General features: G+C 50.3%; 1 protein-coding gene across 1 annotated transcript in view; it reads right to left on the reverse strand.

Moving 5' to 3' along the window:
• Window positions 1-11,326: 11,326 nt before the first annotated feature.
• The window catches only part of zgc:162171 (uncharacterized protein LOC565931 homolog), a 4,786-nt gene continuing 1,530 nt past the window's right edge, over window positions 11,327-14,582 (reverse strand). Inside the window, exons 2-3 of the mRNA XM_056300842.1 lie at window positions 14,352-14,501; window positions 11,327-11,926 (exon numbers count right to left, since the gene is read on the reverse strand). Of these exons, the coding sequence (XP_056156817.1) occupies window positions 11,711-11,926; window positions 14,352-14,501 (366 nt within the window). The 3' untranslated portion in view covers window positions 11,327-11,710. The remainder of the gene's footprint in view (window positions 11,927-14,351; window positions 14,502-14,582) is intronic.

The raw sequence follows: 14,582 nt of genomic DNA on the forward strand, positions 1-14,582 counted from the left end.
AAGCTCCCTGAGCTGACAGCGGACTCCTCTTACTGAAGACGCGGACCGAGTTGCCGAACCGGCGGGTCTGACAGCTCCAGTCCGCTGTGTGTGTGTGTGTGGGGGGGGGGGGTTTACCCCTTCACGGTTTTGAATTTCAACTAACTGCCGTCCTTTGTGCCAGCCTCGACATCAGGGGCTTTTAAATTCTGTTTTTTTTTTATCTTTTAATCTACGGTCCAGCCCCGCTGTTTCGATAGAAAAAAAAAAAGGCTCGCCGAGTCGGTGGCTTCCTCCGCCGGGTACGGACTGCCTGCCTGCCGGACTGCCCGCCCGCCTGCCTGCCTGCCGGACAAAATGGCAGCGTAAAACGATCAGCTGATCCCTCACGTAAGCCCATTGGACGACGCCCGAGCAGAGCGCACGAGCGTTAAGGGGGCGCCACTTCAATTGTGAAGGAATGTGTGTGGGGGGGGGCAAAACGTTTTTTAAAAAATAAAATAAACATCGTTTATTTTTCCATCATATGCTCCTTTCTCTGACGCACGGTGGTCTACGGGAATCTGTTTTCCTAGGACGCTTCCCGCAGTCGCCTCATTTTCGCTTTTCTTTTTCTTTCACGCCGCTGCGTCGGCGTGTTCTCTACCCATGCAAGGTTTTAAGGTCGTAATACATGATTTCCAATCCGGCGTGTCCTTGTTTGACTTGGGACTAGGGTAGGACGTGACGCGCTGATTAATCAGAGCCGCGCGATAAGGTGGACCGTCACGGCCTATGGGGGAAATGCGTAAATCAAGCCGCGTCCGGCGTGCGAGCGCGGCGTCCAACAGGTTTCGAGACGTTATAACGTGGCTCGTGTCTCTACAACGGGACACGTGCGGGCAGTCGCTGATTCGTGTAAAAATAAATACAAAAAAAGCTTAATGTAGTCTATTTTTGAGGTCTGACGCCCAATGCCTCTCATCCCTATCTCCCGGGGCTGGGAGACAGCAAGTATGGATCCAAACCCCGTGAAAAAAGAAAGACAGACAGAAAGAGGGAGGGGGGGGGGGAGAGCGAGAGAGACCCTAACCCTCGTCGTAGTGCATGCGTGTTTTCGGGCTCAGCCCGCAGCTCCTGTGGTGTAGTCTCAAATCAGTTTCTGTTTCTCTTTTAAACACCTTGTCTCGTCAAGTCCCAGCAGGACAGGATGCACACACCGTTTCTCTATTAACCACAGTGGCAGGTGAATGCACGCTTACCACTGACTACCAGATATTGTTTTTTCCCCCCCAGACTGGGCGTTTGTTTTGCTTCTAGAAACACAGTGGCAAAGTCGGTCTGATTAATTGTCATTCCCTGATCATTGTTTTGGGTCTGAGTCCAATTCACTGACACAAACGTTTGGCTTGTGTGTGTGTGTGTGTGTGTGTGTGTGTGTGTGTGTGTGTGTGTGTGTGTGTGTGTGTGTGTGTGTGTGTGTGCGCGCATGTGTGTGCGCATGTGTGTGCGCATGTGTGTGTGTGTGCCCCACCTATAGATGACATGACGCTGCCAATCAGTCAAAGCAACTGTCATCACAGGTGGCTTTATCTGGTCTTCTTTCTATCATTTATTGTTTGTTTTGTTTGTTTAGTCATACTAAACAAGGCGGCTATACTTCCCCCTTGGTGTAGTATGGACATTTGGCTAGGTAACAGTGGTGACCTTAGGAAAAGGTGTGTGGGTGCGGGTGCGGGTTGAAAGGGGCGTTAAATGGGATATATGGCACATTAAACCACAGAATTGGTTGAATTCACAATAGCGGAAGTGGTTTGTGTCGCCCAGTGCACGTCAAACATCATGTAGTTCCTTCTGATGCTCCGTGTGATCCCCAGGAAAGTTAGACCGGCGCGTGTTGAATTAAAAAAACAACTCATGCCGTTTATCTGCTGCGTCCTGTGAAAGACTCCGTCAGTGTTTATCGTGGCAGATGATCGGCCGTCATGCTGTGCTTCTGGTCGCAGTGTGGTCCAGCAACAGAGTCTCACACGTTTTCGTTAAATACATACGAACTCCAAATAAAACATGTGTTTGTTTCCACCGGAAAACTATAGCCGGACAACGTAAACCGGGAACCAGGGAGTCGACGCCCGTTATATTGATACGTTCTTTTCGTATATAGTCACGAAATGGATTTGATTAAATTCGTATGTATTTAACGAAAACGTGTGAGACTCGGTTGACGGCTCCCTCTTTTAGCTTTGAATGTGTCGCCATCTGCCGGCAAACTAGCTGACCGCTCTATTTCCATGGCAACTCGACGCGAGATGTATACGCGCTTGCTGGCAACCGTCTCCCGGCGGCTGTCAATCGAGACGTTGCCCGAGGCGATTTTGGGTTCATCCGGGTATCAGCACGTAGAAGCTCGGCAGCGCGCGCCACGGACATCAGCACGCGCGGCAAGCAGACTGGAGCGATCACAGGAAGAGGACGCGCTTCTTTGCGACGGTGTACGGCAATGACGCGGATGAGCCCGCTGGGGGGGGGGGGCGCAGGGGCTCGTGGGACTGTTAATGTTGGAGTTGATTGTGTTATATTTTTTGCGTGTTCGGTGTTCTGTTCATGTTGGGACGTGTTACTGTTTGGGGGTTTCACTCGGACTGGGTAGAGGACTGTTACTGACTGACTAACCTGGCGACCGTGACTTAGACTGATGTCGCCAGTTGTGAGACGGGGGGGGGGGTGACTCGGTATGTTGCTGTCGGTTCTGGTCGGTTCTGTGAAAATGAAAGTGCCCTCCCAGGGTCGTGCGGTGTACGGGGCACGGGAGTCGCGTTAGAGAAGAGGTCTCTGCCCCTCGGCCCACTCCCCCACGCCAGCTCGCCACGCTGGAGAATGAAGCGCGGGGTCCAGCAGGGCCTGAAGCGGGACCCTGAGCAGACCCGTTGGCTTTTGGACATGTTGACGACGGAGCCCGCTAGAGATGGAAGATGGAGCAATAACACATCCCAACATGAACAGAACACCCGAACACGCAAAAACACAACACAGTCAACTCAAACATCAACAGTCCCATGAGCCCCTGAGCTCCCCCAGCGCAGAGCCGCTGACGGTCGGACCGACCCCCCCTCCCCCCACCCCCGGTTGCCACTGTCTTACTATATGTTGCATTAGTAAATTAGTATGATTTTACAACGTGATATTGGCTAAAAGAGTTGTAATTAGTAAAGTGTATTGGTTTTGTAAATTAGTCATAGCAGCCTTTAGCATTCAGTCGCATAGCTAGTGTATTTTATATTTGTATCGTATCTTGCAGTAGTATAACTAATTTACATATAATTATAAACATAATTGTTAGGGTCACATATTTGTATAATTTATTTGCATATTTTTGTGGATAGGCTTCAAACTGGCTACTACATGAAAATACTCTATTCTATTCTATTCCCTTCTATTCCATCCCATTCTATTCTGTTCTGTTCCGTTCCATTGTATTCTATTCCATTCCGTTTTATTCTATTCTATTCTATTCAGTTGTGTTCTATTCCATTCCGTTTTATTCTATTCCATTGTAGTATTCTATTCTATTCTATTCCATTCCATTGTATTGTATTCTATTTCATTCTATTCTATTTCATTCTATTCTACTCAGTTCTATTCTGTTCTGTTCCTTTCCATTCCATTCTACTCTATTTAATTCCATTCTATTCCATTCCACTCTATTCTATTCTACTCTATTATATACCATTACATTCTATTCTCTTCCAAATCGCAGCACATGAGCTATTACAAAGTCTGGTAATACAAAGTTTGGCCACGTTCCCTCCCCATAGATGGAGACTAGAGGACGTGTAAAGAGAAAGAAAGAAAGTGGAATATTGAGTCGGTGTGTCTGATGAGGACGCTTCTTTCTCGTATCATGCCCGAGTCGCGTTCAGGTTCCGGGAGGCGGTGGTGCTGACGGTCTATAGATTAATTATAGAGGCCAGCCGTATGTGGTCCAGCCCTGCAGACTGCTCAGAGCTGATCTGGGATCAGCGCGACGCGACACGGGGCTGTGCACGCGCCTGGCATAGCTATCAGCCCCCCCTCCCTCACGCAGAATCTGACTGATCATTTATTCATTCACCACACTTTCACATAAGAGACGCGAGGCGGTGGGAGTTGTGAGACTGATCAGATTTAATTGGATCTGTTAAGATTCAAACTTAATAAGCTAGACTTCACGGAACCTCCCGGTCTGTTGTGCTTTCTTACTTCAGTCCTGACAGCCCCGCACTAATGAGGGGCTGATCTTTCATTAAACAGCTTTCCCGTCTTATCCACTCAAAACGCGGATAGGGGGGGGGCGCGAGTCTTTCCCAAGGGCACCCGCAAACCCTCTCTGAACCACTACACGTGTACATACTCTGCTGTGTGTAAGGAAGGCACACACACACACACACACACACACACACACACACACACACACACACACACACACACACACACACACACACACACACACACACACACACACACACACACACACACACACACACACACACACACACACACACACACACACATCATAAGCAGGGACGTGATGGAGAGAAGACAAGAGAGGAGAGGAGAGCCGATAACCGCTATCTTTGTGTGTGACATCGACAACACTAAAGTGAGTGCATGACAAAAATACTAAAGCTGGCATGTAATATACAGGCAGCTGGGGAGGGGGGGGAAGAGAGGGAAAGAGAGCGAGAGAGAGGGACAGAGAGTGAAATAGGGAGAGCGAGAGATAGAGAGAGCGAGAGAGGGAAGATGGAAAGAGGGAGAGGGAAAGGGAGAGAGCGAGGGAGAGAGGGGGGAGGGAGGGAGAGCGGGGGGGAGGGAGAGAGGGAAAGGGAGAGAGGGAAATGGCGAGAGGGACAGAGTGAAATAGGGAGAGCGAGAGAGGGAAAGAGGGAGAGGGAAAGGGAGAGAGAGGGGGGAGGGAGGGAGAGCGAGGGGGAGAGAGCGAGGGAGAGAGAGATAGAGCGAGGGGGAGAGAGGGAGAGCGAGAGAGAGAGAGAGACAGAGAATGAAATAGGGAGAGCGAGAGATAGAGAGAGCGAGAGAGGGAAGAGGGAAAGCGGGAGAGGGAAAGGGAGAGAGAGAGGGAGAGAGAGGGAGAGAAAGGGAGAGGGAGAGAGGGGGAGAGGGAAAGGGAGAGAGGGACAGAGTGAAATAGGGAGAGCGAGAGAGGGAAAGAGGGAGAGGGAAAGGGAGAGAGAAGGAGAGCGAGGGGGAGAGAGGGAGAGAGATATAGAGCGAGGGAGAGAGGGAGAGAGAGATAGAGCGAGGGAGAGAGGGAGAGAGAGATAGAGCGAGGGGGAGAGAGGGAGAGGGAGAGAGCGAGGGAGAGAGAGATAGAGCGAGGGAGAGAGGGAGAGAGATAGAGCGAGGGGGAGAGAGATAGAGCGAGGGGGAGAGAGGGAGAGAGCGAGGGAAAGGGAGAGGGAGAGGGGGAGAGAGCGAGAGGGGGAGAGAGGGAGAGGGAGAGAGCGAGAGGGGGGAGAGGGGTTGCGGAAAAGGGATTGGAGAAAGGGAGAGAGACGACAGAGACCGAAGAGGGGAGGTGGAAAGAGAGAAGCGGAGCAAGTGAAGTTGCATTGCAAACGAGGGGGAGGGTTGAAAGAGAACCGGATGAGCCAACTCGTGACGTATGACCTGTCCTACGCCTCTGACTCGCGGTGGAATAGGTGCGTCAGATAAATGCTTAAAACATGCAGAGTGATTCATTTTAATTGGACGTTCCTCTGTCGGGCGTGCTGCAGCACCATCCAAGCCCCATGCCTGCCACCTTTGTCAGAGACGACAGACAGATTGTGTCAAAGACTAATCACCTCCTTTTAGAGAGAAAATCCCCACGAGCAGAGCCTCCCTACATGTTTATCCCGCATGCAAAACATTCCAGTCTGTCTTAATTCCGAGTTACATTCATTAATATTATGGGCAGATGTTCATTGTTTTAACCCTTACAACAGCCCACTTTATTTTGCTGCTACCTGCTCTGGGATTCAAGTAATGAAAACAGCCACGCCAGTAAAGCATAACTGGAGAGGTGGAGATGGACTACACGCGGTAACAGGTGATGGCGCAGTCTCATATCAACGTGCACGTGCGGTGTGCACGCCGGGTCCTGCCAACCCCTGCATGTAGTCTTGCTGTCCGGGTAGGGATCCTGAGGATCCGGCTCTCGGTGCTGGTTTTCATCTCACATTGCTTGAAAAGTGCGCGTTTAGCTGTTGAAACTGTTCTGACCATTTCTGCTCTTCCTCGGAGAGCTGGCTTACACCTCAGATGCCTCCTCGTCCTCTTTACGCCCCCTGGCCAGCGGGAGAAGAGCGGCGTCTACACTCGTCGGTCCCAGGACGTGACGCGGGGTGTTGCAGCCACAGAAGACGCACCCCGCCTTGGGCAATAGAGGGCATTTGTTCAAACCAGGAGCGTGCACAGGGCAACGAGTCGCAAGGCAACGTGGCGGCTAATGCATGCGCCGGCACAGCTGAGAGGGAACGTGCGAGTGTGCGTGCGAGCTGAGTTACAGCGTGAACTTTACCCAGGGCAGATAAGAGACTGGGGAGCAAACACAAACACACACGCACACACGCACACACACGCACACACGCATAAACACGCCCAGACACAGGGAAACACGCACACACACAAACACAAACACAAACACACACACACACACACACACACACACACACACACACACACACACACGCCCAGACACAAGGAAACACGCACACACTCACATACACATATTCAGACACACACAGACTCATACACACGCACGCACACATACACTCAGACACACGCACATATGCACGCACTCAGACACACACGCACATACTCAGATACACACTCGGACACACACAAACACTCAGACACACACTCAGATACACACACAAACTCAGACACACACACTCAGACACACACACACATTCAAACACACACGCACATACTCAGCTACACACACACACACACACACACACACACACACACACAGACATCCACGCACACGCACACACGGACTCAGACAGACACATATATACACACTCAGACACACACACACACTCGGCTACACACACATACACACACACTCAGACACACACACACACACACACAGACATCCACGCACACGCACACACGGACTCAGACAGACACATATACACACTCAGACACACACACACACACACACTCAGCTACACACACATACACACACACTCAGACACACACACAGACATCCACGCACACGCACACACGGACTCAGACAGAAAAATATACACACTCAGACATACACACACACACTCAGACATACACACACACACTCAGACACACACGCACTGACACACACACACACACACACTCACATACACGCACAGCCAGACACACACCCACACTCAGACACACACATACACACACTCAGACAAACACAAACATACTCAGCTAGACACACACACACACACACACTCAGACGCACACATACACACATGCATACACACACAGCCCTTGACAACACAACATGTAAGTAGGCCTTGGTACCACTGAAATGTGGTAAGTTGTGAGCAGGTGAGCGCATGTGGAAAATGGGAAGTTGAGAGATGGAGCACAAGACTGGGTAGAGAAAGAGATGAAGGTATCAATACTGAGAGACGATAAAAACCATACGACTGACGAGAAGAATAAACAAACACACACATTCCCACACTGTCACACACACGTCCATTCACATACAGGCCAAACTAGTCAGGCCTGGAGGATATACTAGTCACACACGGCACAGTTTCATGGACACAACTGAGTGCAAGCTGGGCCGTAAATACAAAACACTTTTTATTGCAAACCTGGTCACGATCACCTTCAAACAAAGGCAGCGTTTCTAGTCGCCTGGCTGAACTGTGGATGCACAATAACACAAAAACACAATAACACAAAAACACATGTACTCCCTGTGGAAGCAGCAGCGGGTGTGAAGGCGGCTAAATTACAGCAATAAAACTTAACATTTGAACAATAAAACGCTAAAACCGCCGCTCTGCTGTTTACACAGCTTAACAGCGAGACCACTGTCTTTACCAGATCATTAACACCAATGCATTTCGGGCAAAAAAACGACAAAAAAAAAAAAAGATAACCCAGCAAACACAAAAACGTCCCAAGCACGCCCCCTAGAGGTCCTCTCCGAACGTCCGGTAAATACCATTGTGTAGGGTTTTCATTACGTCACGGGGACGTTATCGTGAGACGTTCACAACATCCCCGTGACGTCACGGGGACGTCTAGAAAACTTTCCCCTAACTTTCCTGTAATGTCCACAGGACGTTCGCAATAACGCCACGGGCACGTCTCGAGGACTTTCCCCTAACGCCCCTGTAATGTCCTCGGGACGTTACAGGGCCGTCCCGCAATAATGTCCCCGGGACGTCATGGGGACGTCTAGAAGACTCTTTCCCTAATGTCCCTGTAACGTCCCGAGGACATTACAGGCCCGCCCACAATAACGTCCCCGTGACGTAATGAAAACCTACACAATGACATTTACCGGACGTTAGCGGAGAACCTATAGGGGGCGTGCCGGGGACGTTTTTCAGGGGAACCACTCTCCAGTCAAAACTCTGGCGTTTAAAAGAGGGTTTTACCCCAAGTCTTTCTTCTCATCTTGGAATAAATAAACAGCAGATTAAAGATAGGAAGAAGAGGAAGATGGCGACTCGTGGGGGGGGGGTGAAAGACGAGAGTCGGCTGAATGTTTCTAAGCCCCCGTACAATAGTGGACAGTTCTCGTCGCTCGGGTATGCATGCATAACCTTGCATTGGCGTGGGGCATCCGGGTAGCGTGGCGGTCTATTCCGCTGCCTACCAACACGGGGACCCGTGTTACCTCCGGATTGGTCGGGCGTCCCTACGGGTGGGACTTGGGGGGAATAGCGTGATCCTCCCATGCGCTACGTGCCCCTGGCGAAACTCCTCACTGGGTGAAAAGAAGCGGCTGGTGACTTCACATGTACGGGAGGAGGCATGTGGTAGTCTGCAGCCCCCCCCCCGGATCGGCAGAGGGGGTGGAGCAGCGATCGGGACGGCTCGGAAAATAGGGTAATTGGCTGGATACAATTAGTGAGAAAAGGGGGGGGACAACTTTGCATGGGTGTACCATGGTTGTGGTGACACTGCAGTGTAATGAAATTACAGTGAACAGGCTGATTTTTATACGCTGTCGACCCCTCAAAAGAAAAAAACTGCATGCTTTCAAACTGCCTCCCTCAACAGGGAGGTTAGAGGTCAGGGTGACCCGCAGAACTGCGCCCCCTGCTGGTAGAGATTCGTTGTCTTGATCAACCACATTTCTGCAGGAGGAATGCTTATCACTACGACGGCTTTCAAATAAAGTCTTAAAAGCAATAAAGAAACATGAAGGTCGACTAAAATCGACTCACTTTTCCCACCTAGTACACCTCATACTGCCTGCACACAGAAATCATTCTTTTAATCCGTAACATTTACTGGAGGGGAGGGGACAAACGAGCAAAAACTATGCAAAATCAATTGCAACCTTGCAAAAATGTGAACTGGGCAACAAGCTAAAGAAAAAGAAAAACGTGACTTAAGGTAAACTCTAAATGGGTTAGTAAAGCATGTCTAAAAACCAATAATAGCACGCCCCCCCCCAAGAAAGCGTGGCAGCTACACTTTTTCAGCTGAAAATTGAAAAATATATTGTCCCATCAATTACCTCATGTTATCCCATCATGTCACGTGGTATCAGGGTGGAAATCTGCAACATGAGACATTGGGTTAATGTCAACTCCGGCTGGATGAATGAGTCCTTGCGTGACTACTAACGGTTATGACGTCCCATCAATCTTGACATTAAAGGGAAACCACCATTTTGAAAATGATCTCTATCTACACATAAATTCTATTAGCATCCGTAATCCCGAGCAGTCTTCTGTGCGTTTCTGATACGCAGCCAAAACTGTGCGGAAAAGTGACGTAATCGGCGGACAGTCGGAGAACACGCGTCTACATCGTGGCATTCGCTGGCATGCAATAGCTGTATGCAGCGCTGTTGTTCACATTCTCTTATACAGCGTGGTCTGTTTTGACGGAGCCCACCGGAAGTAGCGGCCAACCGGGAAGTAAGGGTTGCAGCCGTGTTCACATTCACGGGTTGTTTTCCACACAATCTCGACAGCGTTAGAGACGCACAAGAGGGCTGCTCGGTGTTATGGCTGCCGATGACGTCATCCCTACAACTCGGACAGATGTAATGTACGCTACCCAGGGCGCCCGGGTAACGCAGCGGTCTATTCCGTTGCCTACCAACACTGGGATCGCTGGTTCGAATCCCCGTGTTGCCTCCAGCTTGGTCGGGCGTCCCTGCAGACACAATTGGCCGTGTCTGCGGGTGGGAAGTCGGATGCGGATATTTGTCCTGGTCCCTGCACTAGCGCCTCCTCTGGTCGGTCGGGGCGCCCCCCCCCCCCCGGGATCGGTAGAGAGGGGGTGGAGCAGCGACCGGGACGGCTCGAAAAGAGCGGGGTAATTGGCCAGATACAACTGGGGAGAAAAGGGGGAGAAATTGAAAAAAAATCTTGTAAATCCCGATTGTTTCCCTATAAATAAATCACAAAACCACTTTAAGGAAGGCGAGGAGGGTGTCTCATCTCTTTTGTCGCCCTCCTCTCTGCCACCTCCCCTCCTGTCTGTGTATGACTTCAGTCTGTCCCAGTGAACCAGGGTTGTGGGTTGAATCCCCAACACCACCCAGGAGCCCTCTCTCCAACCTTGCAGGGCTCCTCGGTCGAGGCTGAAGCTCAGGGGTCACGGTGACTTTTGCAGTTGTTGTCCCCAAGACTGCAGAATAAACTACCCTCCTTCAATTAGATCTGCCCCCTTGGTGATTGAAATCTCTGCTCAGAAAGGATTTTTACTGCGAGGCCTTTTGACGCCTAAGTAGCCATATTTATCTGGTAGCTTACTTGCATAGCACTTTGGCTAACACTGGGTATATTCTAAATACAGTTTATAAATAAAGTGGCCCCGTGGTTAGGGCTGTTGTCTCACAGCAAAAAGGTCCTGGGTTCGAACCCTGGGGTTGTCCAACCTTGGGGGAGGGGGGGGGGGTTTCGTCCTCTGTGTGGAGTTTGCATGTTCTCCCCGTGTGTGCGGTAGGTTTCCTCCGGGTGCTCCGGTTTCCCCCGCCATCAAAAGAAACATGCATGTTAGGGTTAATACTCCTGCCTGTGCCCCTGAGCAAGGCAATGGAAAGAAGAACTGGAGTTGGTCCCCGGGCGCTGCAGCTGCCCACTGCTCCTAGCTACACAGATCACAGCTAGGCTGGGTTAATTTGCAGTAACTGAATTTCCCCCAAGGGGATTAAAAAAGGAAACTTAATTAATTAACTTGACTTAATTAAATCAACTGGGACTGTGACTTTCCGCCATCACAGTCAAAACACCATTGAGCAAGGTGTTGGAAAAGTCAAAACTTCTGGAATGCAGACGAAGCTGGAGTCCGATCTCGCCGAAGGGATGAATATGTGTAGTTACCTGTATGTATCTATACAGTATGTATATGTAGGCTTGTTTTTTAGAGGGACATGGTGGACAAACAGACTTCATGCTAAATATAAATCTATCACCCAAGCCTTCTCCTTTGCCTGCTTTTCGCCCCATTTGCAACACAACCCCTCACACAACCCCAATCCACAGTCTCTCTCCACCGGGGGTCCGAACCTCCCTCAGATGTTTTCTCTCCCTCTGGGTCGGAGGCCTGAGCAGCCCCCTGAGCAGCCATGGAGGCCCTTCTCCTTCACTTGGTTGTCAAAGCAAGGAAGCACCACAATGCCAGAGTCCGGCGAGTCGCTCTTGGGCGTGGCACGAGACGCTAGCTCATCCTCCACTGACAGAATGTTCTCCACCAGGCATGTGATAGCTGCGTCAATGTTGGTGTTATCCTGGAGGGGGGGGGTGACAGAGGGAAATTGAGAGAGAGAGGAAGAGGAAGAGAAAGTGAGCGATGGATGTTAGGTTTCATTTACACTTGGCATTTAATGTGACTTGTATCCAGATTACACTGATGAGCAAAAACATTATGACCACTCATTGGTGAACAGAATAACGTTGATCATCTCCAAATAAGGGCACATGTCAAGGTCTGGGTAGATTAGATGGTAAGTGAACTATCGGCTCTCATTGTCAACATGTTGGATGCAGGAGAAATGGGCCGCAGTAAAGACCTGAGTGACTTTGACAAGGGCCAAATTGTTATGGCCAGACGACTGGGCCAGAAGATCTCTGAAACGGCAAGGCTTGTGGGGTGCTCCTGGTCAGCAGTGGTGAGTACCTACCGACAGTGGTCTGAAGAGAGACAAAAAAACAAACCAGCGACAGGGTGTTGGGTAACCAAGGCTCATCAATGCGTGAGGGCAATGAAGGCTATTCCATCTGGTCTGAACCGACAGAAGGTCTACTGTGGCACAAGTCACAGAAAATTATAATGATGGGTACGGGAGGAATGTGTCACAACACACAGTGTATCGCACCCTGCTGCGTATGGGGCTGCATAGCCGCAGATAGGCCAGAGTGCCCATGATTACCCCCGTGCACTGTCAAAAGCACCTACAATGGGCACGCGAGTGTTGGAACTGAACCTTGGAGCAGTGGAAGATGTTCGTCTGGTCCGATGAGTCTCGTTTTCTTTTAGATCATGTAGATGGACATGTACGTGTCTGCTGTTTACCTGGGGAACTGACGGCACCAGGATGCACTGTGGGGAGACGGTAAGCCGGTGGAGGCAGTGTGATGCTCTGGGTGATGTTCTGCTGGGAAACCCTGGGTCCGGCCATTCATGCGGACGTCAATTTGCCACGTGCCACCTACCTAAACATCATTGCAGACCAGGTACTACCCTTCAAGGCAATGGTATTCCCTGGTGGCAGTGTCCTCGTTCAGCTGGATAATGCACCCTGACATACTGCACTTGGGAATGGTTTGAGGAACATGATGAAGTGTTCGAGGTGTTGCCCTGACCTCAAAATTCTCCAGATCTCAATCTGAATGAGCATCTGTGGGATGAACTTGACCGACAAGTCCGATCCACGGTGGCTCCACCTCACAACTTAAAGGACTAGAAGGATCTGCTGCTAATATTTTGGTGCCAGATACCACAGGACACCTTCAGGGGTCTTGTAGAGTCCATGCCTTGTCGGGTCGGTGCTGCTACGGCAGCACACAGAGGACCAACAGCATATTAGGCAGATAGGTGGTCATAATGTTGTGGCTCATCAGTGTGCATCGGAATGCAATTAGTACACTACATTTACAAATGTAATTAAAAATGCATCTCTTGTCGCAGGATAGAGACCTGATTGCACATCTCCATTTCTCTCCTGTCAAACATTACACATATTCCTCCTGGGTGTAGCCAAGACAAACAGCTCCATTCACACTGAGCCAACCTGCAGCCACAGTGCATCTTAAGCTCCATCCATTCATCCATCCATGAGCCAAACCGTAATCATAAGCTACACGAAGAGGTGATTTTGCTATCCGTCCCAAATACAACCCCGGGTCCCTTTACACCAGGATATTTAGGTGACGCTTAAACGTGATCGTTCGAGACCTACTTAAGTTAGAGTGAGCGATAGAGATAAAATGTACACACAGAACGTGTTTTATTTACTCCCTGAGAAACAAACTAAATTGGTGAATGGTAAGAAATAACTCAAACCGACCAAATGCAACAGGTCCAATTCAAAAAGCACAAACCTTTTCATACCACTCAGAGCTCCGGGGCCCTCGGTTACAGATTACTGCATATGCAGCATATATGCCAGTCTTTACGACAGACAGACAGACAGACAGACAGACAGAAAGACAAACAGAAAGACAAACAAAGATAAACGGAAAGATAAACAGAGAGATAGAGAAAACACGCAGGGACATATGCAAACAGCAGCAGAAAGCAGACTTCCGTCTGAGGTAATATTGACATTCCTTAAGAGAACGTTGTTAGCTCAACACACACGCACACGCACACGCACACACACACACGTCCTCTCTTTCCGTCTATCTCTTTCATCGCGCGGTCACGCCGAAAGCGGCATGAGTGACGTAAGCAGCTGGCGGGCGTTCGTTTTGTTGGCGCGCCGGCGCCGACGTGGCAGCGGCACGCTGAACGCGGGGTAACTTCACGCATGCGGAGCGACGAGGCAGCGGCGCAGCAACCAGTGAGAGACGAGGATTTCTCCCCGCTGCGGCGGCGCTAACGTGACCCTGATAAGCTGCCGGACACAGCGGAACCGCAACACGGGTTGAACGACCCGCCCATCCGGCCACACACACACACACACACACACACACACCCACCCGTCTCTTTACCTTGGCAGAGGTTTCGTACCAGCCGACGAAGCCTTGCTCCTTGGAGAAGCTCTCCATCTTGGGCAGTTTGGAGCAGAGGCCCAGGCGCCGCTGGTCGCTCTTGTTAGCCAATAGAACTGCAGGGACTGGCCTGCCGTTGCTCAGGGCAACCTAGCGAGACAGAGATGATTGACAGAAACGACAAATAGCCGTTGGTTGTCATGTTTTCCTTACTTCTGCTGTGAGTTTATT

This window comes from Lampris incognitus, chromosome 20 (genome assembly GCF_029633865.1).
Source record: "Lampris incognitus isolate fLamInc1 chromosome 20, fLamInc1.hap2, whole genome shotgun sequence".
Lineage (NCBI taxonomy): Eukaryota > Metazoa > Chordata > Actinopteri > Lampriformes > Lampridae > Lampris > Lampris incognitus.